The sequence below is a fragment of the Toxotes jaculatrix genome, chromosome 9, assembly GCF_017976425.1.
Source record: "Toxotes jaculatrix isolate fToxJac2 chromosome 9, fToxJac2.pri, whole genome shotgun sequence".
NCBI classification, from domain to species: Eukaryota; Metazoa; Chordata; class Actinopteri; family Toxotidae; genus Toxotes; species Toxotes jaculatrix.
Genome location: NC_054402.1, coordinates 28,447,412 through 28,474,522, shown reverse-complemented (window position 1 = coordinate 28,474,522; position 27,111 = coordinate 28,447,412). Strand labels below are relative to the sequence as shown.

General features: G+C 39.3%; 5 protein-coding genes across 6 annotated transcripts; 3 read left to right on the top strand and 2 right to left on the bottom strand.

The window, feature by feature from the left end:
- Window positions 1–416: 416 nt before the first annotated feature.
- LOC121186789 (trace amine-associated receptor 13c-like) lies at window positions 417–1,430 on the top strand. The gene has a single exon (XM_041045581.1). It carries the CDS (start codon window positions 417–419, stop codon window positions 1,428–1,430), a length of 1,014 nt encoding a protein of 337 aa, XP_040901515.1.
- Window positions 1,431–5,169: 3,739 nt separating this feature from the next.
- LOC121186788 (trace amine-associated receptor 13c-like) lies at window positions 5,170–6,189 on the bottom strand. Its single transcript, XM_041045580.1, has one exon. It carries the CDS (start codon window positions 6,187–6,189, stop codon window positions 5,170–5,172), a length of 1,020 nt encoding a protein of 339 aa, XP_040901514.1.
- Window positions 6,190–9,030: 2,841 nt separating this feature from the next.
- lyrm9 (LYR motif containing 9) lies at window positions 9,031–11,212 on the top strand. The gene is made up of 4 exons (XM_041046708.1): window positions 9,031–9,159; window positions 9,984–10,140; window positions 10,768–10,860; window positions 10,946–11,212. The coding sequence occupies exons 2-4, from the start codon at window positions 10,015–10,017 to the stop codon at window positions 10,958–10,960; spliced, it is 234 nt and encodes a 77-aa protein (XP_040902642.1). The 5' UTR covers window positions 9,031–9,159; window positions 9,984–10,014; the 3' UTR covers window positions 10,961–11,212.
- Window positions 11,213–13,339: 2,127 nt separating this feature from the next.
- Window positions 13,340–16,524, bottom strand: ift20 (intraflagellar transport 20 homolog (Chlamydomonas)). The gene is made up of 5 exons (XM_041045540.1): window positions 16,422–16,524; window positions 15,467–15,603; window positions 15,279–15,364; window positions 15,027–15,130; window positions 13,340–14,166 (listed from the first exon to the last, which is right to left on the bottom strand). The coding sequence occupies exons 2-5, from the start codon at window positions 15,591–15,593 to the stop codon at window positions 14,085–14,087; spliced, it is 399 nt and encodes a 132-aa protein (XP_040901474.1). The 5' UTR covers window positions 15,594–15,603; window positions 16,422–16,524; the 3' UTR covers window positions 13,340–14,084.
- Window positions 16,525–17,540: 1,016 nt separating this feature from the next.
- On the top strand, window positions 17,541–25,516 carry tnfaip1 (tumor necrosis factor, alpha-induced protein 1 (endothelial)). Of its 2 annotated transcripts, none has more exons than XM_041047107.1 (7): window positions 17,541–17,681; window positions 18,902–19,257; window positions 19,741–19,910; window positions 22,578–22,661; window positions 23,597–23,649; window positions 23,798–23,993; window positions 24,749–25,516. In XM_041047107.1, exons 2-7 carry the CDS (start codon window positions 19,011–19,013, stop codon window positions 24,977–24,979), a joined length of 981 nt encoding a protein of 326 aa, XP_040903041.1. In that variant the 5' UTR covers window positions 17,541–17,681; window positions 18,902–19,010; the 3' UTR covers window positions 24,980–25,516. The 2 variants fall into 2 exon arrangements, with proteins under 2 accessions (XP_040903041.1, XP_040903040.1); XM_041047106.1 differs by having other exon boundaries at window positions 17,547–17,677.
- Window positions 25,517–27,111: the final 1,595 nt, after the last annotated feature.

The window sequence follows — 27,111 nt, the reverse complement described above, 5'->3', positions numbered from 1 at the left end:
GCCTGGACATCCTCTGTGTGAGCGAATCTGCGTATTCTTTCATAAACAAGTACAAGTCGTACAAACAGTGTAAGCCAACTTTGTCCACAACTTCTGTAATTTTTGAAAAGCCCATAAAAACATATGAGTGCCTCTAGCAACTTGTAAAATGCAGAGAATAAATTCCCCCTGATTGAGGAATCAATGAAGTAATAAACTTAATAAACTTAATTTACTATTACTGTGGTATAGCCAGAGATGAACTTTCCCTCTCAAAGTTTGAAATACTTCTGATTGGATGGCACTGAGGTCATATTTGTAGGTGGTGCCTGTGCTGTGTCATTTATTACAAGACTGTGATCACCACTATGTTTTTCCCCTGTAGCACAGTCCTCTGTATCTCTGTTGAGCCTCTGACCTATGTCTTCAGGTTTATAATGAGTGGTGGCCTGTCTCAGCAGCAGTACTGTTTTCCAGGCTCTAATGCCTCGTGTGTTATGGCACAGTTCAGTGTGGGGTCCAGAGTTGCTCTCTACTTGTTGTTTGCTTTAGGCATGCTGGTGACCATTTTGGGGAACTCTGTTGTCATTGTGTCAGTGTGTCATTTTAAGCAGCTGCAGAATCCTACCAACATGCTTGTTTTATCTCTTGCTGTTGTGGACTTTCTTGTGGGTCTTGTTGTGATGCCTTTCAGTGCCATTCGGACTGTTCATGGCTGCTGGTTCTACGGTGACACCTTCTGTCAGCTGCACTCCAGTTTGGATGTGTTTCTCACATCTGTTTCTATCTTCCACCTGATTTGTATTGCTGTAGACAGACACCAAGCCATATGCAATCCTCTGCATTATTCTAGGAAAATCACAATGTCAGTGGCCTGGATTATGGTGTGTATGAGCTGGGCGCTGGCTGCTCTCTACTCCTATGGACTTCTTTACTCTGAGGCCAATGTAGCAGGGTTAGAGGATTATTTGGCATCAATAAACTGCCTCGGCAGCTGTAACCTTCTCTTTAACCCACTCTGGGGGATCCTGGACAGTATTACTGCCTTCTTCTTTCCCTGCACTGTAATGGTTGGTGTGTACACTAAGATATTTATTGTGGCTAAAGAGCACGTAAGAAAGATCGGAGACATGAGCAACTGTTCAAATGACAGAGGAAGAGGTGGGTTGATTAAACAGTCCGAGCGCAAGGCTGCAAAGACTCTGGGTATTGTGCTTGGTGCATTCATCTTTTGTTGGATGCCCTTTTTTATCAATTCTATAATCGATGCCTACACTGGCTTTATCACACCTGCTGCCATCTTTGAAGCATTTGTGTGGCTGGGTTACTTCAATTCAACCTTAAACCCAATCATCTATGCCTTGTTTTATCCCTGGTTTAAGAAATGCTTTTATCTCATTGTCAGTCTGGAAATATTTAACCCCCATTCCTCCACCATAAAGGTATACTGACACATTTATGACAGTACTGATGAGTATTTTTATGGCTTTGTTTGTATCAAGAGCAGGTTTAAATGCCTTTGTCCTTCTCAAGGAGATGAGTGTTTCAGTTTTCCTAACATTTTTTTTTTTTTTTTTTACTGACCACTGATCTCAAGCATTAGCATAGTCAACTGCTGCATTTTCTCCAGCACAGTGTCTCATTTGCCTTTTGGTGTAGTGATATTAAATATGTATATAATATAAAATATATTTAACCACATCTGAATCCTTTGGCGTTTGATTTGATTTTTACTATTATTCATTGAAAATTATTACAATATAGATATTGAAAAGTTATTGACTAATCATCATGTAGCAGCATACAATAAAGAAATTATTACATTATAAATCACATATTATAATATAACGTAAGTACATTTATTATATGATGAATATCATTGTTTTTATAACATTATATGAACGTTACAGCAAACACCCTAACACTTTCAGGTGGTAGAAAGAGTCAGGGGCTTCTGCTATGTCTCTACCAGCTGAGCTAATCAGGCGGCATTTTGTCCACTGCTTTTATACCATAATTGAATCAACTCCTCTATAAAACAATACAAAATGAACAATAGAACCTTAATGAAGGTCCAGTCCTGACTACGTTCATTTTAGCCAGATGTGTAATAAACTGAAAAAGGATTGTACTGGTATATTATATAGTGTATATTAAAGCGGTCACACAATTTGCACCATGGACACTGAGACTAAAACAGCTAATTACATGAGATGGAGTTAAAAAGGGAAATAGGAATAAACAGAACAGCAGAAAAAGTAGTTCCCAGTGGGTGATAGATAGATTTGTATAGATAGATACAAATCTTGAACAAGATATGTATCTAGCTCCCGTGTTTGCATTAAACAGCAGACAAGTGCGAATCAACCTCAGAGGTCTGTACACTGGATTTTCCAACACAAGAGTAGAGGTGCCCTATACCTTTGTTAATTTATAAATTGACTGTTTAAAGTTCATTGGGAACCTTGAAGCTAGTGCAGAGATCTGAGAACTGACCAGTGGCATGGTCACCTTTAACTTTAGTAATCTTTGTTAGGACTTAAGAAGGAGAAGCATGAGCTGCATCTAGCCAATATCTTGGATTTTTAATTCTTGCAAAGGATGGCTCAATACCACTTATCTTCCGATACTGATACCGCAACCATGGGTATTTGCCAATACCAGTATCAGTCCACTACTGTCTTTTTCCCTAAGCTGCTCGAACATTGTGCTCAACCTATGAAACAAAAAGTCTGCTCCCCTAAAGGACACCACACCATGACTCAGTTATGCAATACTGCTGCCCAGAAACATTTTAGAATGATTTTTGTCTGGTCAGCACCATTCAAACATTCAAAATGAAGCTTTGTGCAAAAGTTTTAATATGACTATTCAGACTTACAAAGGAATTATAACTCTAGTGTAAAACACTGTAACTTAACAATAAAAAATAGTACAAAGTGTAAAGGGGAATACATTACAGAAGACATGGCATCTTAAGTCATTTATATATTTTTTTATTAATATATATATCTATATATATATACATAATAATAACATCCAACAGCAGCTTTGCTGCTTGGAAGCTGTAATGGCCTCTCCTTTGTTCCAAAGACAAATATAACAACTAATACATATTTAACACATGTAAAAATTGACTACATAAATAGGTCTGACAGAAAAAAAAAAAAGATTGTTTCACAGAATCCAAAAATGTAATCTTCATTCTACGTTGTTAATAATATAAATTGTGCCCCTTTTTATATTATCGACTCAAGAATTGATTTTGTCTTGAATATTATGAACTGGTCTGAGACACCCAGAACAAAAAACCAGTTTGATTCACAGTTTACCACAGCTACACATAAGTAAGTGATGCACTTGGTGCCATCCACCATCCAAAGGTTTTTATCAGCAGTTAATGGCCTTCATCGTTAGCTCACCAGTTTTTAGCCATGCTGGCCTTAGGAATGGCGCTATCAGTTACCACGTTGGTCCAAGGTGAAAAGTATCGCCACAAGGTTTTGTACAGACATTCATGGTTTCTAGAGGATATATCCTGAAACTTTGGTGATCCCCCTTTAGTGGTCACTATGATGTACAGTGTATTATCCTGTACAATCAATCTGTTGAGTTATTGAGTTATTGTATATAATTCAGCCTTTCACTGTATTATTTTTACCTCATTGTTTTTGTGATTTATGTGCAGTGGCTGTTGTAACATTGCAATTTCCACTGGGGATTAATAAAGTGCTCTGTCAATGTATCAATCATGTATTAATTAGATATCACGCTAAACTAAAATGGTGGGTGTGATTAACACTGTGGATTTTATCATGCTAACCTTAGCATTTGGCTTCGTCATCATCTGACATGTGAGAATGTAACAGTGTGACAATGTGACAATGTTTAAGACAAAGACATTTCTAAAACATGTGATGCAGCCTGTCCCAGGGAGAGACAAATTTATTTTATGACAAACAGGGTGTATTGATTTTTAACAGAGACAATATATGCCTGATAGACACAAAAACAATATGTCATTTTTATATGCTGTATTTATATATGACGTACATACAGGTTTGGACATGTACGTCCATGTGTCAAATATACTTTGCATATAGATCACATAGATTGGATGGGAGCCAGCCACATATACAGTGAATATATAAGATACCTTAATCCATTATACACTGAATTCATGTATTTATTTTGCATATATAACTAACATAACACAGTTTTGTATTACTGTCACACAAGGTTTTTATATGCTAAAACATCTTTGTCCACATATAAAAAGCTGAGTGTATATTTATTCCACATATATGTGCGGCTGATGTACTTCACATCTATACAAGAGACACACATGAAGTGTAGGTAACAGAGACAAATGCCAAACAAACAAATGCAATTTTATATCTTTTTAATATTTGTACTTTTACATCACATCACTGTCACACTTGATTAGTGTACCGTATCCGTGGATGATGAGTTAAATGAGCGTGTATGAATTTAGTGCATGTTAGGGAATGAAACATTTCTATAAAAGGTTTACTCACTCAGTTCTATAGTTTGATTAATCATGCCTGCTGTATGATTTGTGTGTTGTCTGTTTAGTATGTTTTCATGTTCACTGTTGCTCCCACAAAGACATTTTTTTTTATTGTTGTGAGACTATTGTGTCAGACATTGGATCAGTAGTCAGCTGGTCACCCCTGCTTTGGTCAGGAAACCTCTGGATCACTGCAGAATAATATGGGTTTGATGCTCTTAAGGCCAAGATTTTACTCTGAGCAGCTTTATACATACAAGACCGAAACAGTGTGTTAACTAAAATGCAACTATAATGACAGATTGTAAGTACAGTTTGTACTCAATAATTTAAACATACATCAGTAAGCCATTTAAAAAAAGCCATAAAAAAGTATGAGTATGACACAGGACGGAAGTTATCTAAATATATTTAGGCATGAGACATTTCAAATTGAAATACTGAAAACATTTACATGAAAAATATTGTGGAAAACTGCTGTAAAAGATTATTGTATGAGAAAAGTTGCACAATAGACGTTTTTGAAAAAGAAAAAAAAAACGGGCTTGTTATAATTACTGACGACAGCAAAACATAGACCTTTTTCATTTATCACTCATAGGTGAGAAGAATATCTTATCTGAAAATGTTAAATAGGACAGTTTTTGAATGAAGCTGTGTCATTTAGCAGATACATTCATGGTTGAGGAATTTGAGCGGAATATTTTCAGAGTGGCGATACAATAAAAGCTGTTTCTGAAGCAGGGATAAAACAAGGCATAGATGATTGGGTTTAAGGTTGAATTGAAGTAACCCAGCCACACAAATGCTTCAAAGATGGCAGCAGGTGTGATAAAGCCAGTGTAGGCATCGATTATAGAATCTATAAAAAAGGGCATCCAACAAAAGATGAATGCACCAAGCACAATACCCAGAGTCTTTGCAGCCTTGTGCTCGGACTGTTTAATCAACCCACCTCGTCCTCTGTCATTTGAACAGTTGCTCATGTCTCCGATCTTTCTTACATGCTCTTTAGCCACAATAAATATCTTAGTGTACAGACCAACCATTACAGTGCAGGGAAAGAAGAAGCAGATGACACTGTCCAGGATCCCCCAGAGTGGGTTAAAGAGAAGGTTACAGCTGCCGAGGCAGTTTATTGATGCCAAATAATCCTCTAACCCTGCTACATTGGCCTCAGAGTAAAGAAGTCCATAGGAGTAGAGAGCAGCCAGCGCCCAGCTCATACACACCATAATCCAGGCCACTGACATTGTGATTTTCCTAGAATAATGCAGAGGATTGCATATGGCTTGGTGTCTGTCTACAGCAATACAAATCAGGTGGAAGATAGAGAGAGTGGTGAGAAACACATCCAAACTGGAGTGCAGCTGACAGAAGGTGTCACCGTAGAACCAGCAGCCATGAACAGTCCGAATGGCACTGAAAGGCATCACAACAAGACCCACAAGAAAGTCCACAACAGCAAGAGATAAAACAAGCATGTTGGTAGGATTCTGCAGCTGCTTAAAATGACACACTGACACAATGACAACAGAGTTCCCCACAATGGTCACCAGCATGCCTAAAGCAAACAACAAGTAGAGAGCAACTCTGGACCCCACACTGAACTGTGCCATAACACACGAGGCATTAGAGCCTGGAAAACAGTACTGCTGCTGAGACAGGCCACCACTCATTATAAACCTGAAGACATAAGTCAGAAGCTCAAAGATTACTCAACAGAACCTGAACACAGAGGTCTGTGGGAGAAATACACTGAAATCTCTGTCTTTGTATCCAAAGACACAGAATAGAGGCCACCTACAAATCACCTGATACAATGATCCATCCAATCAAAAGCCTGCAAATAAAATACATGTAAAAAAAAAAAATCAAAGACATTATTCTGTTGTAATATCTGATATCATTCTGAGTAGTGTATTATAGGGCCATTATAATATTACACTGGGGTTTTTTTTTGTCAGAAATGAGTTTAAAAAATGAACAACCATTCACCCTCAGAGTCACTCATCTTTCTTCATCACCCCACAGTCCAAAGATTGGTCCATAATCTTTAGAGCCAATATAAAGATTGGGGACCAGTCGTTGGAGTGAACCCATGTTAGCACAGGGAGAGCATGCAAACTCCACACAGAAAAGCCCCTATACGACCTCTTAGGGAGGACAGACAGGGAGGATCTTTGATTTTTTTTAACCTCCTCTTGGATTTCTAAATATATTTCTCAGAGATTTCTATGTGTGTATCATTTTCCACACACAGCAGCTCCACCTTCATTTTGTATCTTAACTTCAGTAAAATTTAAACTGTCACATTCAGTTGGCATATGATATGATTCAAGTTCAGCAACTACTAATGTGTGAACTTCTATGAAACACTGTGACTGTGGCTGTTTACGGTGTGGAATGTTAAAATGATGAGTTTACAGGTTTTCACAGTTTTTTGTTTTTTTTTTTTTTTTTACACACTGAAGCTGGAACTTCCCACTGTCGTCACTGTGTTTTGCAGACTTGGTTTAGGGATTTGGTCCATGAGTTTTTAAGCTTTCAGTTGCTGCTTTACACTGCACTACACTTGCTGCTTTTAAATTCTAAAATACACTTTTTGCAAAACACTACACACAGTTCTCTACCGCAACACGCAACATTCAAATTACAAGCAACGCCAATCACAAAGCCAGGCTTTATTTATCCATCTGGCACCTCCCACTTCCTCACAGGTGTAAACACTAGTTGCTGATTTCAGCTTTGTTCACTCTGAAATCAGAGCTATGAAGAGGCCACAGATGAGCTCTCCTGCTTTGGAGGAGAATGGAAGTCAGTGGTGAAACAAGAGCTGGAGGTCAAAGAGTGAGAGGAGGACAAGGAAGGACAGTTGTCTCAGATGAGATCAGGGGTGCAATGGTTGACTATGTGCTCAACCATTGAGGATGTGGGAGACTGAGCAGAGAGTTCAACCCAACCTGAGCTGCTACACGCCTGCATCTATCATCCATACATTCAGAAATGAGAACTGGTAAGTCACCTCCCATCTACACTGTGCTACTGCAAAACTGATTGCTTGGGTATTCTGCATTTCCAATTTCCTTAACTGGGAGATTCCAGTTATATAGGCTCTTGACATCTACAGCCAAGTCCAGCTGCCTTGGAATCAACTGCTCCTGGATAACCATGACCTGGACAACTGAGAATCTTGTCATGTTGATTGCTCACATTTGGTGTTGTGAGTTATGGAAGGCTGTTCAGTTTGGAAACGTTCAACCTCTGACATGAATGGAACGCAGCCTTAGATCCTCCCTGCCTGGTAAACATTGTTTAAACTCCATTCCCCTGATTTAGAAAGCAGGTTTTATGCTATGAATTTGGCACATCATCAGGATTATTTTCTCTAAGACATTGAAGACATTTTATTACCGCTGTCATGGGATGGAATGCTAACCATGAAATTGGTGGAGTGTCTCAGTTGTGTATACACTGATGCATAGATGAGAACTATTATCCAGGAATATGTAAGGATGGAGGCTGTAAAACTATGGCCTTCTAGCCAGCAACGTAGAAACAGGCAGCCACGGTGCTGTGACAATGAAAAACCAGGGTTAAATGGCATCCCTACCACCAACAACATCAATTTTGTGGAGGAAAAGAGCTGTGAGAGACAACACTGGAATTCAGATCCTTTATTCAAGAAAAATAACTTGACAACACTGTGAAATATTCCATTACAGGTAAACACACACACCCACGTTCAAAATTGGATTAATAAGACCACAGAAGTATCATCATCAAAATTTAAGTGTCAAAAGTATAAGGTATATGGTCAGAATGGCCCCTGTTGGAGTTTTATATTATGCAATACATTACATTCTTTTATTATTATTTGGAATTTTGTTTCTTGAAATATTGATGCTAGCACCATTTTAATCACAGCTGTAATTACCACTGAAGACACTGAGGTCATGCCTAACTGGGAGGAATTCTATTCTATAATGAAAACCTGGTAGAGGTTTTATGGGAATACAATGATCTTTTTAGACTGTATGTTTGAATTGATCTACATTTACATCAATCCACATGAATGAATTAATAATTAATACAGCAGAACTGTGTTCCTGGTAGTGTGGAAAATGCCTTAAAACAGTATCTAGACCTTCATGAAGGGAAATACAATTTACTTAAAATACAACTGAGCAGTTAACTATATGAATCAAATCTGGAAAACGTAAATAATGGAAAAAGTTTTAGAATCTTTCTTTTTGGTGTCTGAGGGTGGGTGGTGTGGTAGGTTAGCTGGTTAGCTGGTTCTGGCCCTGATTTTTATGTTGTAGCTTTGTAGGTCGAGCTGGAGCTATGAATCAATACTGTGTGTAAGCTAATAATCTACAGACGTCAAATAAATAGAGTAATTCATAAAGTATTAGCCGTGGATATACAGTGTAGTATAAAATGAACAGCTGTGTTTGCCTGTGGTTTTCAGAGCAGGCAGCAGAGGGCGACAGTGTTCCAAGGCAACATGGATGGAAAAAAAAAACACGAAGAAGAAGACAGCCTTAAAAACATCCGTGTTCAGTAGAGTTTGATAGTGTGACTCAGAGGAGATTTTTAAGATGCCGGGGACATACTAACAGCCGTCACCTTACTTCACAGCAACAGTAAGCTTAACCTGACAGTTTGTGTAACTACTGCGATGCGAAGGCTACAGCTAGTTATTCAGCTGCTAGACAAATTTTATCTACACAATGTTTACCTGCAGATCAGCTAACTCACGACAGCATATGTAGCTAGCATGGGTCACCTTAGGATAAAGAGGATAAACAGCCAGCATAAAAAAAAAAAAACAGCATGGGTGTTCAAGGATACCAGGATGTGACATTAGCATAGCATACTAATTAAAGACCTCCCGGACAAATAAACATGCTGTTTTAATGTTAAAAAAAAAAAAAAAACAGACGTAAGACTGATGTTTGAATTACACGCAGGCATAACAGAAGGCGGAATCCTAATCTTACAACTGCGAAGTAGCGTTGCATTCACTCACCACATAATGGCATAACAACATTGTATCATAATCTGTGGCTGTTAAAGTGCTGGGGCCAGAAGAACTTATAATAATATAAAAATAATCTGTCAGAAATTCAGCCCTGACATAGTGTCAGTTGTTATGTTGTTAATGTGTTAGCTAAAAGTTGCCTGTGTATACATCCAGCAGATACCGAGCAATATCAAATCATGTCTGTCTTACTGACACGTGACACACGTTATATTACAGATATAACTCACAGTGCACAAGTGCAAAGCCATGCACTGTGAGTTACACCTGTAACATCACTTTTCCAGTGCTTTGTACATGAATGTAAATTCAAAGCCAGGACGTCTTACTGAATTGGTATTTCTAGGATTAATATTGAAATATCTTATCAGCTAGCTGAACCCCAACCCCCCCAAAAAAACCTTGACCTTATATTTTCATTAACAGTAGTTGTCAGTTGACGTCCGAGGAGGAAGAAATGCCGCCTTTAGCTGGAGCTGAGTTGGTCCAGACACCAGTGCAGCTCTATCGGTTTCTCCTCAGATGTTGCAGGCAGTTGCCAACTGCAGCAATGCAGCAGCACTATCGGCACACCATAAGACAGGTGAGCTCCTCACAAACTGCATCCTCCAAAATGATCAGGAAGTTCAGTCAACACGTTTTTCAACATAATGTTCAGCAGAAACTGAACATTATAGCTCCATAAAGGGAGAATTTATTGCAGGGCTGCTGTGTTAGATTGGATTAAGTACAGTTCACTGTTCTCAATAAACTGGAAGATACTGGGTGTATTTATGACATAATAACATTTATATAAGATTTATGTGGGATCATGCTGTGAACATGAGCCAGAGTGCACTGAATTTCAAATTTATTACTTTTTGATAAGGGATATGCTTAATGAATACTACTTAAAATACAAGCTCATATCTTTTTCAGTTTGAAGTATCTGCACAGTAAAAGTAGCTCAGAGTATTCAGTGTTGCCGTGATGTGTCTGAGTTCTTTGTTGTGATTCGATATGATGAGCACTTGATGCCTCAGGTGTGTGTTTCATTTCTTAAACCAGATGTCAGTTAGTCTGATCTCATCAGCTCTGATTTATCTTCACCAGACAAATTAATCCTGGTTCATCCAAGCCAGGCTTTTCTCATCAAACCCAGTTTTTCTGAGCATACTTTATGAAACAACCCTCTAATACTTTTTTTTTTTTTTTTTTTAACTGTTTCCAGGGTTACAACAGCCACTCAGATGAAGATGACCCAGAGAGGATACAAATGATAATCCAAAGAGCAATAGCAGATGCTGACTGGATTCTTCATAAAGTAAGGATGAAGGCCCTTTTTTAGTATTAAGTTAATACACCAATAAATACACGTCGCAATTTTTAATTCTCTTTTTGATTTACAGTATACCAAGAAGTAAGGTTCATAGGGGTGGTTGGTGGATTCTGTCCATGGTTCACAGTTGTGGATGTACTGTTTCTGGCTCTGAGGTCTGAGTGTCTCTGCCGTTACAGTTTTTGTTCTCAGTTTTTTCAGTGTGAAGTGACTACATAGCCAACATGAAGTTACTGCTCAATTCAGTAAAATATTTAAACATGTTCATACTGCTCTTAGAATGAAATGTGTTGACTATGTACTGTTTATCTTTTTTTAAATAAAGTAATTATCAATAATTAAAGCCCAGTTGTCTTATTTACAGTGTATGTTTTAGTCACATTATGGACATAAACAGATATGTCCACAGTTACTAACCTTCTTTTTTTTAAGGTGACTACACTTAGAAACAGCAAATACTAAGGGATGCAAAGGGTCAGAGCTGTAGCACATTAAGCTGAGAGAGAACATAAACTGGGAAACAAAAGCCATGCAGAGATACTGAGCATTTTTAAGGTAAGGTGATGTAGAGCACTGGTTTTCTATTTATTACATAAAGGTTAGTTCACCACTTAGAAGTGGAGTGGAGTCCTGAGCTAAAGTCAGCTACAGAGGGATCTTGCCTGTGTCTTTTACCATTCAGAAGTACCACTTCAGCCCAGGGAAGTACTTAATTCACTGATGTCACTTGGCCAACTTTGGATCTACCTAAACTACTGCTTGGAACTCCAGACACAAAAAGCCTAACAATTAAAATATGTGATCTTATAGGCGCCGTTTTTACATAAGACGAGTCACTACTCAAAGGAATACAAAAAATGTGATCACACTGCATTATGGGAGGTGTAGTATCCAAGGAGTTTTGGAGGTTGACCCATACAAGTTGTATTTTTACCACTTTTTGTAGAGGTGGACCTGATATCAGTGTTTTCAAAAATCAGATCCAAATGATTTTTTAGTTAATCTTCAGCCTCTTTCTTTCACAGACTCTGAAGGAATTTAGAGAAATTACAGTGGCGATCAAAATTAGAGAACAACCTACAATTTCCTACAAATTAGAGAAGACTTTCAGATACCTCCCAGTTATTGGTGTTAATCTTGTACCTGGTGCTAATCTCGTTAATTATTTGACAAACCCTATTTAACTGGCAGCCTAACTTTCTAGTTTTCACTGACTTTGCAAGATGGTGAGCCGTTCAAAAGTGACCCTCCAACAGCAGGTTGTCCAGATGAAGGCCCAAAGGATGACCCTTTCAGCCATAGCAAGAGAAGTTGGTCATTCCAGATCTGTGATTTCTAAAATACTGAATCTTTACAACATCACAAACTCATTCAAGTCCCCCAAGAAGGCTGGTCGTCCACGAAAGACAAATGCAAGAGAGGACAGGATAATGCGGAGAATCTCAATGGGCAATCGGTTCAACGCTGCAGCTGGTATTGCTCGCCAGTTCAGCGCTGAACAGAGTAAGGATATGTCTCGTCTTACGGTGTCTCGACGTTTAACAAAATTTGTTAAACAAAAGTTTAACATTTATTTGGGTCTGATGGGAAACATTATGTTTGTCGTCAAATTGGGGAAAGACTAAACCCAAAGTGTTTAAAGAAGTCAGTGAAAGGTGGAGGAGGAAGTGTCATTGGTTTGTGGGGATGTTTTCTGCAGCAGGAGTGAATGCAAATGTTTATCAGAACCTTCTTCAGCAACATGCGGTTACTTTCCTGCGTTCATCACCCAATCAGCTAGCAATTTTCATGCAGGACAATGCCCGCTGTCACACAGCAAAACGGGTAAAACAGTTCCTTGAAGCTGAAAACACTGAAAGCCCAGAGTCCTGATCTAAATCCAATAGAAAATCTCTGGAAAATCCTTTGGCGACAAAGTTATGGCTAAGAAACAAACTACAGCCACCGAACTGTGGAAGAGACTGTGGTAGAAATGTGGACCAAAATCACATCAGAGCAGTGTGAGAGACAAGTGATGTCCTGTGGCCGCAGATGTGCTGAAGTCATTCAAAGCAAGGGCCTGTATACTTCCTAATTGTTGACTGTTCTGAACTTTCAGAAATTTTAGTTGTAATCTTTCTCCGTTCTACAGTCATTACTGTTCTCTAATTTTGATCATTGTGTTTTCCTCAAAAAAAAAAAAAAGATTTTTGTTGACTTGCCTTGGTTATTTTGTAAAACACCGTTCTAGTAGCATGGTATAGCCACAACAAAGATTTTGAGCAATGAAGATTACATTATTTCTGAAAAAAATCTAGTTTCTAATTTTGATCTCCACTGTATGTTAATACGTATCAGTTTGTTCAAAATCGAAGAGGCTTCCATATGTAGACAGGTTAATAAATGCTCTGTAAAACTTCACCTGGAGACACGTGCTCACTTGCCAAGAGCATGGGAACCACCGCACAGTATCAAAGTATTTGGGTATCAAGTCATCTTTACTGAAACAAGACATGACAGCACAAAGTAAAACTTTGCTCCCCTAGCTGTCCAGCATCATTACAGCAAAAACACTTGTTGTGCAAGTTACATTAATTATTCAAGTATAACCATTTGTCATCTAATTAATGCATGAAAGACAATGATACACATAACAGATGGAAAGAGGAGAACATACGCCTCATGTATTGTGCCCTCAGACTGGCTGTACCAGAAAAATAGAATAAAAGCAAAAATAACACGGAGATGATCTAATCAAGATGTTAATGCTTTTCCTATCATTTAAAACCAAAATGTATTTACAGATGCATGCACATGCAGTATTTCAATTGATACAAAAAGTAGTAAAACTAGATATACAGAGTATTTCTTCAGTATAAATAGTATAAATAATATTCTTTTGTATAAATAGCTCCATCTTCTTTTATGTTGGTCTGAGATGTTGAGATATTTGGTGTGAACAAAACTACATGTTCCAAGTTTATTCAAGCTTACAAACACTGTGAATCCTCACCCCCTCTGACCAGAGTAGGAACAGCCACAGTAAGTAGCTTATGTGGTGTAAAGAGAAGGTGTGGGTGTTTTAGGATGAAGTTGGAGCTTTGTGATTGCTTCCCGAAAAAAAAAGGGGGGTTGCAGCAAGAGTAATTCTCTGAAGAGAGAAAACAGGACAGGCACTCTGGAAACGTGATCGCAGAAGTCGTACGGTTTCTGCTGTCTCAGTCACATCCTTACTTCTGCAGAATAAACTGGTCAATGAACTCGTTCTGCTCAGACTCCACTTTGGATAAGGCGTCATACTCAATGCGATATCTGAGACAAGGAAACATGACAGAAAAACTCACTGTAAATATAAGAAATAATAATAAAGCAACAAAGCTAAATCCATCACTCACATGAAACCGATTACAAATGCTATGTATAGAAGACCGAATGAAGCTTAAGTGTCAGTTAAGTGAAAATGTTAAAAGAGGAATCGAAGATTTTGCTCCTCATAGCATATTTATAAAAAGTCAGGGTCCCCAGTCTCTATCAGATCAGAACTGAAGTGCAACAATTGATCATCTTGTCCCCTTGGTCTGGAGCAAGAGACCTGAACTAAAACACCCTAACGCTACATAAAAGTGGATATTGTTTAAACTTTTTTTCATACAATTGAACTGTCAATGTTTAGGTCAGGTTTGTCAAGTTTTCAGGCAAGTTGTACCACTCTGCAGAAACTAGACCTTTAAACCAGTTATCTATCACTTTTAGCAGCCTATCTCACCGGTTTATCTTTTACTTTTAGCTAGCTGTTGAAACTGTTATGGTGAGTTTAGACCAAACACAAACCGAATAATCCATTTTACTTCGGCTTCTCTGCTACTTTACTAACTAGTTCTCATGCACTTTCAGTGTGACACTTGACTAGTGGCAGAATGTGACAGCAGATTCACATACTACAATTTAAATAACCTGAAAAAGATTTCATTTGATTTTAGACTGTCCCAATATATCGGACGGTCTTAGCCAACACAGCTTGATGGCTAAGAAAACTGTTGGTACACACTGCATTTTGATCACCTGCTGCACAACCCCTTTATTCAGGCACAAATGGGCTGAAAACCATGGCCTATGTGGCACAAACCAGCACTGTTTTGACTAGGTTATGGAACTGACCCACACATGTTTACCTCTCAAGTTGCATCTTCTTCTCTGCAATGAGGGCCTGAAGCTGCTGCTGTTGAGCCTCCCTCTGTTTTACCACTGACTTTAGCAGGTTCCTGGCTCCTATTGCCTAAAGGAGAAGAACACAAGATGAATACTGGTCTTGCTCTCATGTGCAAATGGAAGCTCATACTGTACAGTAAACCTGAAATCAACTAAGGTGAGTTGAACAACTTGTACAACCAACCAATAAAAAGCAGCTTTAATGTCAAGCTTACCTTCATCTTTTCTGTCTCTGCTTCTTTTGCCAATTCATCAACCAGCTCAATAAGACCTCCGACTATCTTCTGAAACTGGCCAATTTCTGTAAAAGGTTAACAAAGATTGATAATGTACCTCCTGTAGATATTGGAAAGGAGGAAACAGTCATAACAAAAATGAACCTGACAAAATCTTAAGTGCTTACTGTCCACAAATTCTTTACACTCGTCCTTAAGCTCTGAGGTCTTTTGGCTGACATCAGGCTCCAGGACCCGAAGCTTGTTGAGTTCATCAAAATAAAAGCCTGCCTCTGCTAATGGGTCTTTAGCCATGGCCACAGGCCTATCACACAGGAGACAAAAAATGAGGTAATAATAAATAAGTGCACATATTTAAATGTAATATAGCTTTGACTTGTAGGCTTTGCAGAGGACAGCTAAGATACATTTTACAGGTGCAGTAAAAATGCCACTTAATATAACTGTACCCTAAAATCAAAAGAGTTTATAGCTTGATAACGTGTCTTATGCTGCCAAGTGGCTTTCTATCCAGCTATCACACAGTGACAATACCTATTTTGCTGATAGTATGTTTTTATCTCCAGTCGAGAAGCTGCCAGTAACGTTAACATAGGACATGTTTGTTGATGCAAAATAAACATTTCGTTGAGCTATGTCCTTCGATGAGAGAGCACCATATGGCAGAACGAGCCAGTGCCTCGTTTTGCATAAAACTTTATTCACTGGACCTTAATGTAAAATGTTAGCATTAGTTAGATACCTGTAGCTACACCGTTAGGTTTTCTCTGTGTATATGAGCTAGATGATATTAGCATTAGCTAATATAGTGTGTAAATGAGTAAACTTCACAGAATAAATGTTACGGTTAATCTACAAAGGCGGCAACTTAAAGGCTCTTTTCTCTAAAGGCTCTTCTTTACTATTATTTTACCTAACAGTGTCAATGATAGCTTTAGTTATCTTGTCAAAATAGTTAAATTAACTCAGCTAATTCTACATTTCGCTAGCATACCCACAAAAGCTAATTGGACACACACTACCCTGGAAACACACTACCCTCATTGAGGCTAATTAAGTTCCTCGGACAGTTATATTAAACCGTATCTAGTTTCTTTTCGGACTGGAAAATGTGCATTTTACCTGTTTAAACTGCTTTTGCCGTCAATACCGATGCCTCTTCGTTTTGTGACTATGTGGCAAAGCAACTAACAGTCAACCAGACAAAGCTCCGCCTCGTCCTCCCCAAGGAAACCAGACGCCGCTGCGTTTGTTGATGCGTGTTTGATTTTGCAGAATGTAATTCTACGCCGAGGTCACTAAGCCCGAGGCTCCATGATCATGTCTAATACCCAGAACAGAGCTAAACGTGCAATTAAATGTGATATACTTTCATTCGCCCAACTATCATCTCTTCTCATTTCGCGTCAGAGGGCTTTTACTTTGGAATTAAAACGGAAATGAGATTCCTTGCCGTACAATGAAATTCTGTCTCTCTCTCTCACACACACACACTTTTAGACAGGAAAAGAACCGTATTATGAGGTACTAAATAAAAATTATTATTAAAATCTAATTTGTGAGATATTAGGTCAGAATTGTGTACGGGGCCCCTCTGGTGACATGGTCAATAAAAAACGACACGAAATACTAATTCGTGGCCACGAATTAGGTATAACGTGCGCACGAAATACTAATACAATTGACATCATTCCTGGACAAGAGGGTAAGAAAATCGAGCGCACCCTCTCTATGGTCAAAGGTACAGGCATTAGAGGGGCTAAAGCGACACGATGGACAGGGACGGTCTGATAGAATTTTATTTTAGGCTGGGAATGAGCTACACAATTTGTGGCCACAAAATAGTTATAATATGCGCGCAAAATACTAACTAATACAATTAGTAGAATTCCTGGACAACTGGGTAAGCAAATCGAGCTCACCGTTTCTACAACCTGCAATAATCTGCGCACGGGGCAGGTTGTAGTAACGGTGCTCGATTTGCTTACCCAGTTGTCCAGGGTTCAAATTATCTTATTTCATTCTTAATATATAATATATAATAAAAAAAAATCCATGTGCTTGAAAGTATGTGTAAAGTAGTACATAATTATGTAAACATCCAGTTGTCAAAATCAACAAGGAATGTAAGCTACATGAATATGCCATGCCTCAATTAAGTGGAGACTGTAAATGGCTCATGGTGGAAACGGCAAGCAACGCGCGTTACTGACTGTAGGGGGCAGCACTACGCTTCCAAAAGTGGGGAGCTCAATAGAAGAAGAAGGAGGAGGAAAACTTTTCACAGTTGTTTTTACAACTATTACGACGATAAAAGAAAGGTTAACTAGTTAAAAGGTGTCTGGGTCCCCGACAAAAGAAGAAGACAGCACGGAGAGGTCGGTAAGTTAATGTCAAAGTTTGTAAAGTGATGCCACGTTACGTGTTGTTCAGTACTGAATTTAGGCAGGGACAGTAACGTTAGGAAACTCCATTGACAAATCTGGCAATTTAATGTAATTTTTGTTTGGTTGAACATGCACATTTGGAGAACCGAGGACGTTTTCTAAATATTGCTTTTAGGGAATAACTAATTCTTTGTGTATTAGGTACAAAACCTGACTTTACTACATTTTCACCTCACTATTGGTTAGTTTGGCTAACCTCGCGTTGTCTCGCGTTCATATTGAAAGTTTTGTCACTCTTGTCAACATTTGCTAACATTAGCAAAACACACCTACGTAGGAAGTAGCAGTAACAGAGTGGCGCAACATTACAGTAATATCTTGTTGAAATGAGGTATTAAGAGATGGGATGTTCAAAAGATAGGTACTAAACTAAACTATTTTGTAGGTACTAAAATAGCCCTATACAGTGTTAGGGCTTTTGTCAAAACACACTAAAATATTTAAAAAGGTCGCTTTTTTAAAGGTAGTTCAGTCTATAACATTTCTGTACCACGGAGCAGGGCATCCGGGCTAACCCACAGCCCGCTGTTGGTTCAGTAATAGTTAACTTTGTCAGCCGTTAATTTCCAAATAAATAACATTTGTTGGGTCAGCCAACGTTATGACAGATCTCTCTCTGTAGATGCTATGTCCAGATTCGGCGTATAGGTTAACGTTAAACGAGCTAGTCAGATAACTAGCAGACAGCTCTTTTAAGTTAAAGGCCTAATGTTTACTAGTTAGCATTGCTGGGCCCTAGATAATAAAATAATATAATGTTTTAATAATGGCACACTTAACGTCAGCACTACCCTGTTAAATTGAGGTATTGGGACCACTACCAAAATGTGGTTGAGGTGTAAAGCAGCTGCTGGTTCATATCAAGATAAGTGAGCGGTTATACTTTGCTGTTGTAGTTATAATTTCTCCTTCTATTCATTCATATGTGCCCCCTCCCTACCCCTTTAGTTTCCTGCTCAGCCACACTCCATATAATGGGAAGGGAACTGAGGAAAAGGCTTTAGCAGGGTCGGCGATTTGTACTGTGTTGTGTTACATACAGTACCTTCATCCACAGGGCATCCTGCTTATACCAATTAAACAGTCTCAACCAACATAGACTTTTCCTGTGTAGCTTCATAGAAAATTTCAGTTCAGAGCTCTGTTTATTGACAGGAATGACCTGTAGCACTGAGAGGTTGTGGCGGCCTCATCAGTAGCTGTCACCACGGCGGGGGACATTCGGACCTCCGTCTGCAGGGTGGTCATCTACCTCCAAAAGGACATGTCCGGAGACAGCTGCCTGTCCCATCATCACACCCAGTCTGACTCCACCTCCTCAGCCTCTCCTCTGACCTGTCCCAAGACCAAGACCTGCAGTTATCGAGGGGCGGTTGGCCTGGGCAACAAGTATGTTCGACTTAATGTCGGTGGGACCCTGTTTTACACCACACTGCAAATATTGACCAGGCAGAACTCCATGCTAAAGGCCATGTTCAGTGGAAGGAAGGAAGTGTTCACTGATAAAGAAGGTAACCCATCTCTGAACTGCAGACACAAATTGACTCTTCTGTTATCCTTATACAACACATTTGTCTACATTAGCACTGCAACTAGTATTGCCATTGTAATGGTTTATTAAACATGACATTGCAGATTAAAGGAAAACTGTCAGTGATGTTCAGAGTGTCATGACATGTCTGTATATTTCTACAAAACATGGGCCTTCATTGATGCATTCAAGGCAAATTTAGGGACCTTTGATCACAAATGGCTTAGCTGCTGCTGTTGTAAACTTTAAAGGTCTAAATACTCACACCTGTTGCTCATCATGATCGCAACAAGCCAAACCTGGAAATGAATTACATAATAATAATTTAACTGAGATGACACCTGAAGAAGTCTCACATAATTACTGTGTCATTGTCTGTCAAAGATGCTGTGTTTGCTGGCACCAGTGTCTTACAGAAAGCAGATGTTCACATTCTTAACATGGTCTGCTGTTTCATGTTCAGGTTGGATCCTGATTGACCGCAGTGGGAAACACTTTGGCTCCATCCTGTGCTACCTACGTGACGGCACAGTCACTTTACCTAAAGGCCGTCAGGCTGTCCAGGAGCTGCTGGCTGAGGCAAAGTATTACCTCATCCAGGGCCTGGTGGAGCTTTGCCAAAACACCCTGCAGGTTAGTCATTCCAGATATTTGGAATATAGAAGAAAAGAGGATGTAGTAAGAAGCCTCCTGTGGACCTTTTAAATAAAACAAAATATAGGCAGCCTTGCCAGTGACAAATAGTCAGGTTTAATCTTTGGGTAAAATGTCCTAGACTTCTGCTCAGTGCAGAAAGGAGTAGAGGCAATTTCCACAGCTCCCATCATACGTTCCTATATTGTCCATATTTGACCTAGAGGGAAGAAGTAGGCAGTATAGCCTTCATCTTATTAGGACTACCTGAAGCAGTCAGTGTTGTGCTTCTCAGAACTCCTGGTCTATATACTGGGGAAAGATGTGCTCATGACCCCACGTGGTGCTCCATAGGGCTCGTTGTCAGCTCAGGGTCAAGACTGGTCCAGGAGAGAAACCTCAAGCTGTGGTTATGTGCTTCCACAAGTTCCAGACAAAGGATATTTAAAAGTTTTCACCAATTTTCATTTATCCAGTAAAAACCCCAAGAACAGGTCATGGTATAGATGTTTCTCAGACAATACTTACTTACAAAACCAGAGCTAGCACAACAGCACAACACCCATTCATTGCACAAACACTTTTGGAAACCGCCCTTCCTCAGTGTGAAAACCTGCAGCAGTGTTCAATCAACCACGCAAAGGGAAACTGGATAACATAATCAAGTACAACAGTGTAGCCAATAAGATGGGCTTGTTTCCTAAATAACTCTCATACCAAGACGGAGCTTGCAACAACAAACCTCACTAAAAATAAATCTTGTTACAAAAATCACACTGTGAAAACCAGGACAAAGTGAAGTCTTTATTCAAGCCAGGCTGTATCAAAGTACCCACATAATGAATCCAAAAACACAAGGAAAATAACAAGGGTGTTATTGTCAAATCAGACTAGATAGTCTCTTATTCTAGATGCCCTCTTGTGGCATAATCTAGGAAGTGACTCAAAGGCTTTGCCAAAATCGGGGTCAGACCCCAAGATATGCCAATGTTCGTGAACCCCATCTTTAACAGACTTTTAAGTTTTATCTCACCAGGATTTGCTGTAGTAACATGCTTCAAAGTGTTCATGCAAATCTTTGGCCTGTGTTGCAAAAGATTTGTCTGTGTCACATATACATCACACACACATCATACATAAAAACATGTTGTGCTCTCTCTCCTTCTTAAACACCAGAGTGTGCTTTAAAAAAAAAAAAATCATTATCAATCTTTAAATCTAAAAAAGTTTTTAGTGTTTTCTAAAGTGTGGTTAAGTGTGAAGTTAATGGACTCTAGTAAATGCAATATATGAATGAACACCTTAAGTGTAGCACTGTCCACTTTCAAATAAATCTGATGTTTGACTGTTGTCTCTGAGGATTCAGAACCCATCTACACAAGTTTAGTTTAGTTTTAGCTGAATTTCAGCATATTAGCGATTTATTGTGAGCATGTTAACATCCTGATGTTAGCATTTGTTTCAGAACACTGCTGTGGTGAGCTGCTAGCATGTAGACTCCTTAGTCCTATTTTATCTGTAAATTGTTCCTCAGTGAAATTGTCAAAGTTTTATAAAGTATACCATGATGGGGGATTTTATCCTCACCTTACCTCCTCCTTGCTTCCACAGCAATATCTAAGAGTTCCTTTAATTTGCAGTCTGTGAGTTTGCTGCAGTCTCTGAGGTGCACAGATTTTGATTTGCTGTGGACTACAGTGTGTGTTTATGCCTCTCGGCTGTGGCAGTTCGCTGCACCACCTGTGCAAGAATAGTGTGAGTGGGTATGCATCATACTGACAGATGATCACAGAAGTGTCTGCTGGGCTGCCAGAATGTACACATCCTCTGGTTTCTAGGGGGACAGATTGTGAAGCTGCAAGCCATTGAATCCTAAGCTCACTGACTGTCATTCATTCATCATCATTTCCAGAAGTTTATGAATGAGCAACGCACAACCTGCCACCTTTAAGGTTATCACATGCACTGTGTAAGTAACATGCAGACCAGAGAACTTCCAAGTGAGGGACAGCACTGTAGTTTCAGTACAGTGTTATGAGAGGAGGCGCTTTCAGAAGAGGTGAATCTTCAGGAGATAGTTGTAGGTAGAGAGGGATGCCCCTGTTCTGATAACATTGAGTTAACTTGCTCCACCATCAGGGAACCACAAATGACAACAGTCTGGACTGTGATCACCTTGTGTGTCGGGATGGCAGTTCCAGATGATGTTCCTTGGAGGAACGCAGTGCATGAAGGGAAGCCTGCCAGAAGGGGGTTATTGTGGCGAGAGATACCACAGCCTGTACTAAGAGTTGGGTGGCGTCAGGAAAGGCCTTTCTTTTCTTATGCGGTATGGTCAAAGCGGTACAGCATAGCTACAGAAGGATAGCTGGTCATCAGTCATGACTCCTAGGTTTCTCATGATCTCGGTTGGGCTGAGAGATGAGGTTCATGTTACGTTGTGATGGAGAGATTGAAAGGATGGAATAAAAAAAAAAAGGTTAAGCTGCTCACCTGTGTCACTGATGGATGCACATTTTGTTAGTGATGTTTGCGCATGCTCTAAACAAAAACAATGATTCAGATGTGTTTCTTGTCTCATTAAAAGGTGACTTGAGACACTGAGACATTATAACTACCCACCATACCTTTAACTTTCTCCAATGTATGTTGATTTCTGATTGACAGGGCAATAAAGAGCATCCCCTGTGTGTTATACCTGTGGTCACTTCCAGTAAGGAAGAGGAGAGGCTCATACAGTCTTCCAGCAAGGTAAATATGGAGCAGCCCAGCAGTCCAGCGCTGCTCTGCAGTGAGAAACATCATAATCAAAATTCTGGGAATTTGTTCTTGTGAATTCAAAGAAAAAGTGCCATAAACCATAACTGTTAATTTCATTTATCAGCTAGTCTGAGACAAAGATAATATTTGCTTATTTTCCCATATGAATGCACTTAACAGTGGCTTCAGAAAATATTCACTCCTTCTTTTTGGATAAAATTGCTAATTTTCAATCTACACTCAATAACCTGTAATGACAAAGTGCAAAACATGTTCTAAGAAATATTTGCAAATTTATTAGAAATCCAAAACTGAAATCTCATTTCCAAAAGTATTCAGATCTTTAAATCAGAACTTTGTAGATGCCTCTTTGGCAGCAGTTACAGCTCGAAGTTTTCTTGGATAAGAGTCTACGAGCTTTGCACACCTAGTTTGTACAGTTCATCATATTCCTCCTGAAGCATCCTCTCAACCTCTGTCAGATTGGATGGAAAGTGACAGATGTTTCAGGGGGTTTAAAGCCTGGGCTTCAGAACTGATGTTAATTTAGGACTGTCTTTGTCTCAACCCACTGCCACGTCCGCTCAGTACAGTAACATTGGTCGACAAAATAAAAGGTCTGCTGCACTATGCTGAGACATTAGAGCATTGATTTAGCTAAACAACCTTTGTGATGGAAACTATCACCAGTCTACTAGTCTATATTGTGCGAGCTTGCAGGTCTTAGCAACGGCTGTGAGATTTCATGTTTTCAGTTCATCGTTCCGATTTATTGAGTGTAGATTTATCTCAGTTTCATCTGTTCATAATTAAATCCATGACACAATAAAGTGTGAAAAAAAGTGAAGAGGTCTGAATAACCAAATTATTTCATAGTTGGCACATTTAGATATTAAAACAAATTTAATCTCTTTTTTTTTCCTCAGCCTGTAGTGAAGCTAGTGTACAACAGAAGCAATAACAAGTACTCCTACACCAGGTAATTGATTTTTTTCCCCTTCTTTTTCTTCAAGCTACTCAGTGAGGGAAATACAGTTCTAGTGACACGTCTAATGAGCCACAAGCCACAGAGTGGTGTAAATGATGAAGCACTTGTCCTCCTCATCAGTTTGCTTTTGTGTCCGCAGTACCTCAGACGACAACCTTCTGAAGAACATCGAGCTGTTCGACAGGCTGTCTCTCAGCTTCAACGGCCGCGTCCTCTTCATCAAAGATGTCATTGGAGACGAGATCTGCTGCTGGTCCTTTTACGGTCAGGGCCGCAAATTGGCGGAGGTGTGCTGCACGTCCATCGTCTACGCCACAGAGAAGAAACAGACCAAGGTGAGGATACGGGCAGACACAATGCGTGGCACTGTTTAACTGAAGGGAGCACTCAGCTAGGTTTCTCACAGGGAATTGATATTTCTTGGACATGTATATAGATCACCAGGTTTTTCATCAGCTTTGTACACAAAGACATGCATAAATAAAACTTAACAAACAGAAGAGCAGAGGAAAATGAAAGATCATTAAAGGTAGAAAAACTTCCTCATATTCAAAATAATTTCATCTCATCCAAAGTCTGACTTTACCTCAAACTGACACAAATCCTCTGAAGGCTCAAATAAGTAAAGCATGAAAACTTGCATGCGCATGCTTGGCAGTTATACAGCTCAGACTTTATTCCATTAGATGTTTCAGCTCAAGGGCGACCTCTTCAGGGAGTAAACACTAAAACAAATCACATCTTGCAGAGCTTGTTTGTATATAAAGTACAATTACAGTGAATAAAATATTGCAGAATGCAGAACTTCATGTAACATATAAAGACAAAGAACAGGGTTATTAAAATAGCACATCACGAACCTATAAAGTGGCAAACTGTTAAAAGTGCAATATGCTTAACGCAGTAAAATGAATGTCTATATGACTAATCAGAAATCTTTGTATGTTTATTTCTACTGCAATTCACTGCAATTTTTCTGTGCCGCCAGCTATTCTTTTGTAGAGCATAACACTTTGACCTGCAGATTGTCATGTTTATTGAATTAAAAAAAAAAAAAACAGTAGAAAAAGTATCTGTCTCTGTATCTCAGGTGGAATTTCCTGAAGCACGCATCTATGAGGAGACCCTGAACACCTTGCTGTACGAGACGATGCCGCTGCCCGACAACTCCCTGCTGGAGGCCACCCGTCGAAGCTACAACAACTGCGGCTCTCACAGTGAGGAGGAGGAGGGGCCTGGGGGAGCCGAGCTCCGCGAGCGCGTCCGTCGAATCCACGTCAAGAGGTACAGCACGTACGACGACCGGCCGCTGGGACATTGAGACTGAAAACCCCCCAAAAATCGCTGGACTGATTTTTAGCTTTTCACCTTTGACGATAAACATTCAGACATTAAGTACGTTGATGCTCATATACTTTGAAATGTTTATTATCTTAATGCCTCTACCACTATCTATAAGAAGTCCCAATTATGACTTTTACTCTAGATAGTTGTGGTGTTGTCTGCTCTGTCCATCATAATTTAAGAATTATTATCAGAGAATTCAGAACAGCTACTTCAGATATCTAGAGAACTGTAGGTTTGTTTTTTTAAATTCAATTTAGATTAGTAGTGGAAGACAAAATCAATAATATGCATTATTTCTTAGACGGAATATTGTTCCAATCATAACACTTACACTCTGAATCAGCAGATTGTGTTTTTCATATATGCATTTATAACATTTACAAAAAGAGCCTTTTGTTTGCCAAAGATGAACCTGTTTTCATTTGACCAGAACTGCCTCTAACATGTTCTAATGCAGTTTATCATAGTGCCTTTTTTTCCACCTGTGAAGATAAAGGTTTTTCTTATTCAACTATTGTTTGTCTCTGCTTAGTGTTTTTAGCAGGCAGGGATAATAGGAAACTCAACTCTCAGGAGATCACAAGTAATGCTCTTAATGCACAGCTCATGTCGAACAACCAGTGATACCTGGAGGCAACGATGCTCAGTGGAAGAGCCGCTGGTGTATTGAATTACATGCAATCAAACAAACAAACGTCGCTTGTTTTTATTGAAGAAGTCAGCCAATAATCTGTTATTTTCCCAATCATGCCATGAGCGACAATGATCATAACTCATGTTGCACATTGTGTGAGTAGTTTCTACACAGCAGGTGATATCAAAGTGTGTTACCTTGCTGATGAATCACCGTTGTCTTGTTTTGTTGATGTGATTCTGATTAACTACCACGGTCAGCTGTAACCTTCTCCGCAATCGCAAACCACCCTGTGTTTTACCCGTTGAAAGCTTTTACTGTAATGTGATGCAGCAGCTGTACGACATTGCATTAGAAATAAGTCAATACAGCTCTGGTTATGCTGTAAAGAGAGTGAATGGTAAACAGTGCGGCTGATAATCAATGAGATCAAATTACACTTGATTATCTGTAGGCCTCATTTCTTCTCAAATCCCTTCCAACCCTCTTTTGATTTTATAAAAATCTGACTGCTGCTGACAACAAGCTAAGTGCCCACAGACACGCACTCTGTGCCAGTAACGGATCGGCAGTCTGTGTATTTACTTCCACAAACCAAACAAGCTACCACAGCACACCCCTGTGAGTCTAATTAAATGGAAATATGATCTGAATACAAATTGAGAATAGGAACAAACTCATTTCTAACTCCAAACACACTGCATCATCATTGTTTTTTCTTTAAACAATCCAACAGGAAGCATTTTTTTCAATACAGATTTAGCCCCATGTTCACAATCAAAACAGAGGGAACCTTTTTATTTGGGACAACATGTGGAAATACATACAGACTACTGTGGTCAACTACAGTAGCGGCTCCCAGTGTTTTAGAGCCAATCCAAGCCAACACTGGGTGAGAGGTGGGCTACACCCTGAACAGGGCGTCAGTCTATCAGAGGGCTGACAAACCATTCACATTCACAGTTGCGGAGGGAGTACCTGGAGGGGAAGCATGGGAGAACATGCAAACACTTCCTTGCTGTGAGGCAACAGCGCTAACCACTGCACCACCATGTTGCCCTCATTTAAATGTCTCCATGGGAAAAAGTTAGTAAGTGGACCCCGAGTTCTTTTTTTTTTTTCTGGCCACACGACTGTTTTCAGGGTCATGAATGAACCTTTTAAACTATATAACAGTGGCTCCTGAACTGGAGATTGGGACCTCCACAAGTGGTCACAAAACAGATCTAAGGGCTGATGATGATGATGATTAACTGGACAGGAAAGCAGACAAAACATATTTTTGCAACAACAAACAACAACAAATTACTATACCTCTGTCTTTCAGACTTCACTCCTTCTTTACCCTCTTTTGTTCTTGTGAATAACCTAGAACACAGATTCAAATCAGCACATTAACTCAATGACTCTTGACTGTCCTGTCTCCATTTTTTTTTAGATAAGAGGCTTGCTGAGTTGACAGTGTAGGAATC

Bases quoted from the DNA above. Each gene is read 5' to 3' on its own strand.
- LOC121186789 (XM_041045581.1), top strand. From the start codon at position 417: ATGAGTGGTGGCCTGTCTCAGCAGCAGTACTGTTTTCCAGGCTCTAAT.
- LOC121186788 (XM_041045580.1), bottom strand. From the start codon at position 6,189: ATGAGTGGTGGCCTGTCTCAGCAGCAGTACTGTTTTCCAGGCTCTAAT.
- lyrm9 (XM_041046708.1), top strand. From the start codon at position 10,015: ATGCCGCCTTTAGCTGGAGCTGAGTTGGTCCAGACACCAGTGCAGCTC. The intron at 10,141-10,767 runs GTGAGCTCCTCA...AACTGTTTCCAG, and splicing joins ATCGGCACACCATAAGACAG to GGTTACAACAGCCACTCAGA.
- ift20 (XM_041045540.1), bottom strand. From the start codon at position 15,593: ATGGCTAAAGACCCATTAGCAGAGGCAGGCTTTTATTTTGATGAACTC. The intron at 15,365-15,466 runs GTAAGCACTTAA...AACCTTTTACAG, and splicing joins GTGTAAAGAATTTGTGGACA to AAATTGGCCAGTTTCAGAAG. The intron at 15,131-15,278 runs GTAAGCTTGACA...CTTCTCCTTTAG, and splicing joins CAGAGACAGAAAAGATGAAG to GCAATAGGAGCCAGGAACCT.
- tnfaip1 (XM_041047107.1), top strand. From the start codon at position 19,011: ATGTCCGGAGACAGCTGCCTGTCCCATCATCACACCCAGTCTGACTCC. The intron at 19,258-19,740 runs GTAACCCATCTC...TTTCATGTTCAG, and splicing joins AGTGTTCACTGATAAAGAAG to GTTGGATCCTGATTGACCGC. The intron at 23,994-24,748 runs GTGAGGATACGG...TCTGTATCTCAG, and splicing joins CAGAGAAGAAACAGACCAAG to GTGGAATTTCCTGAAGCACG.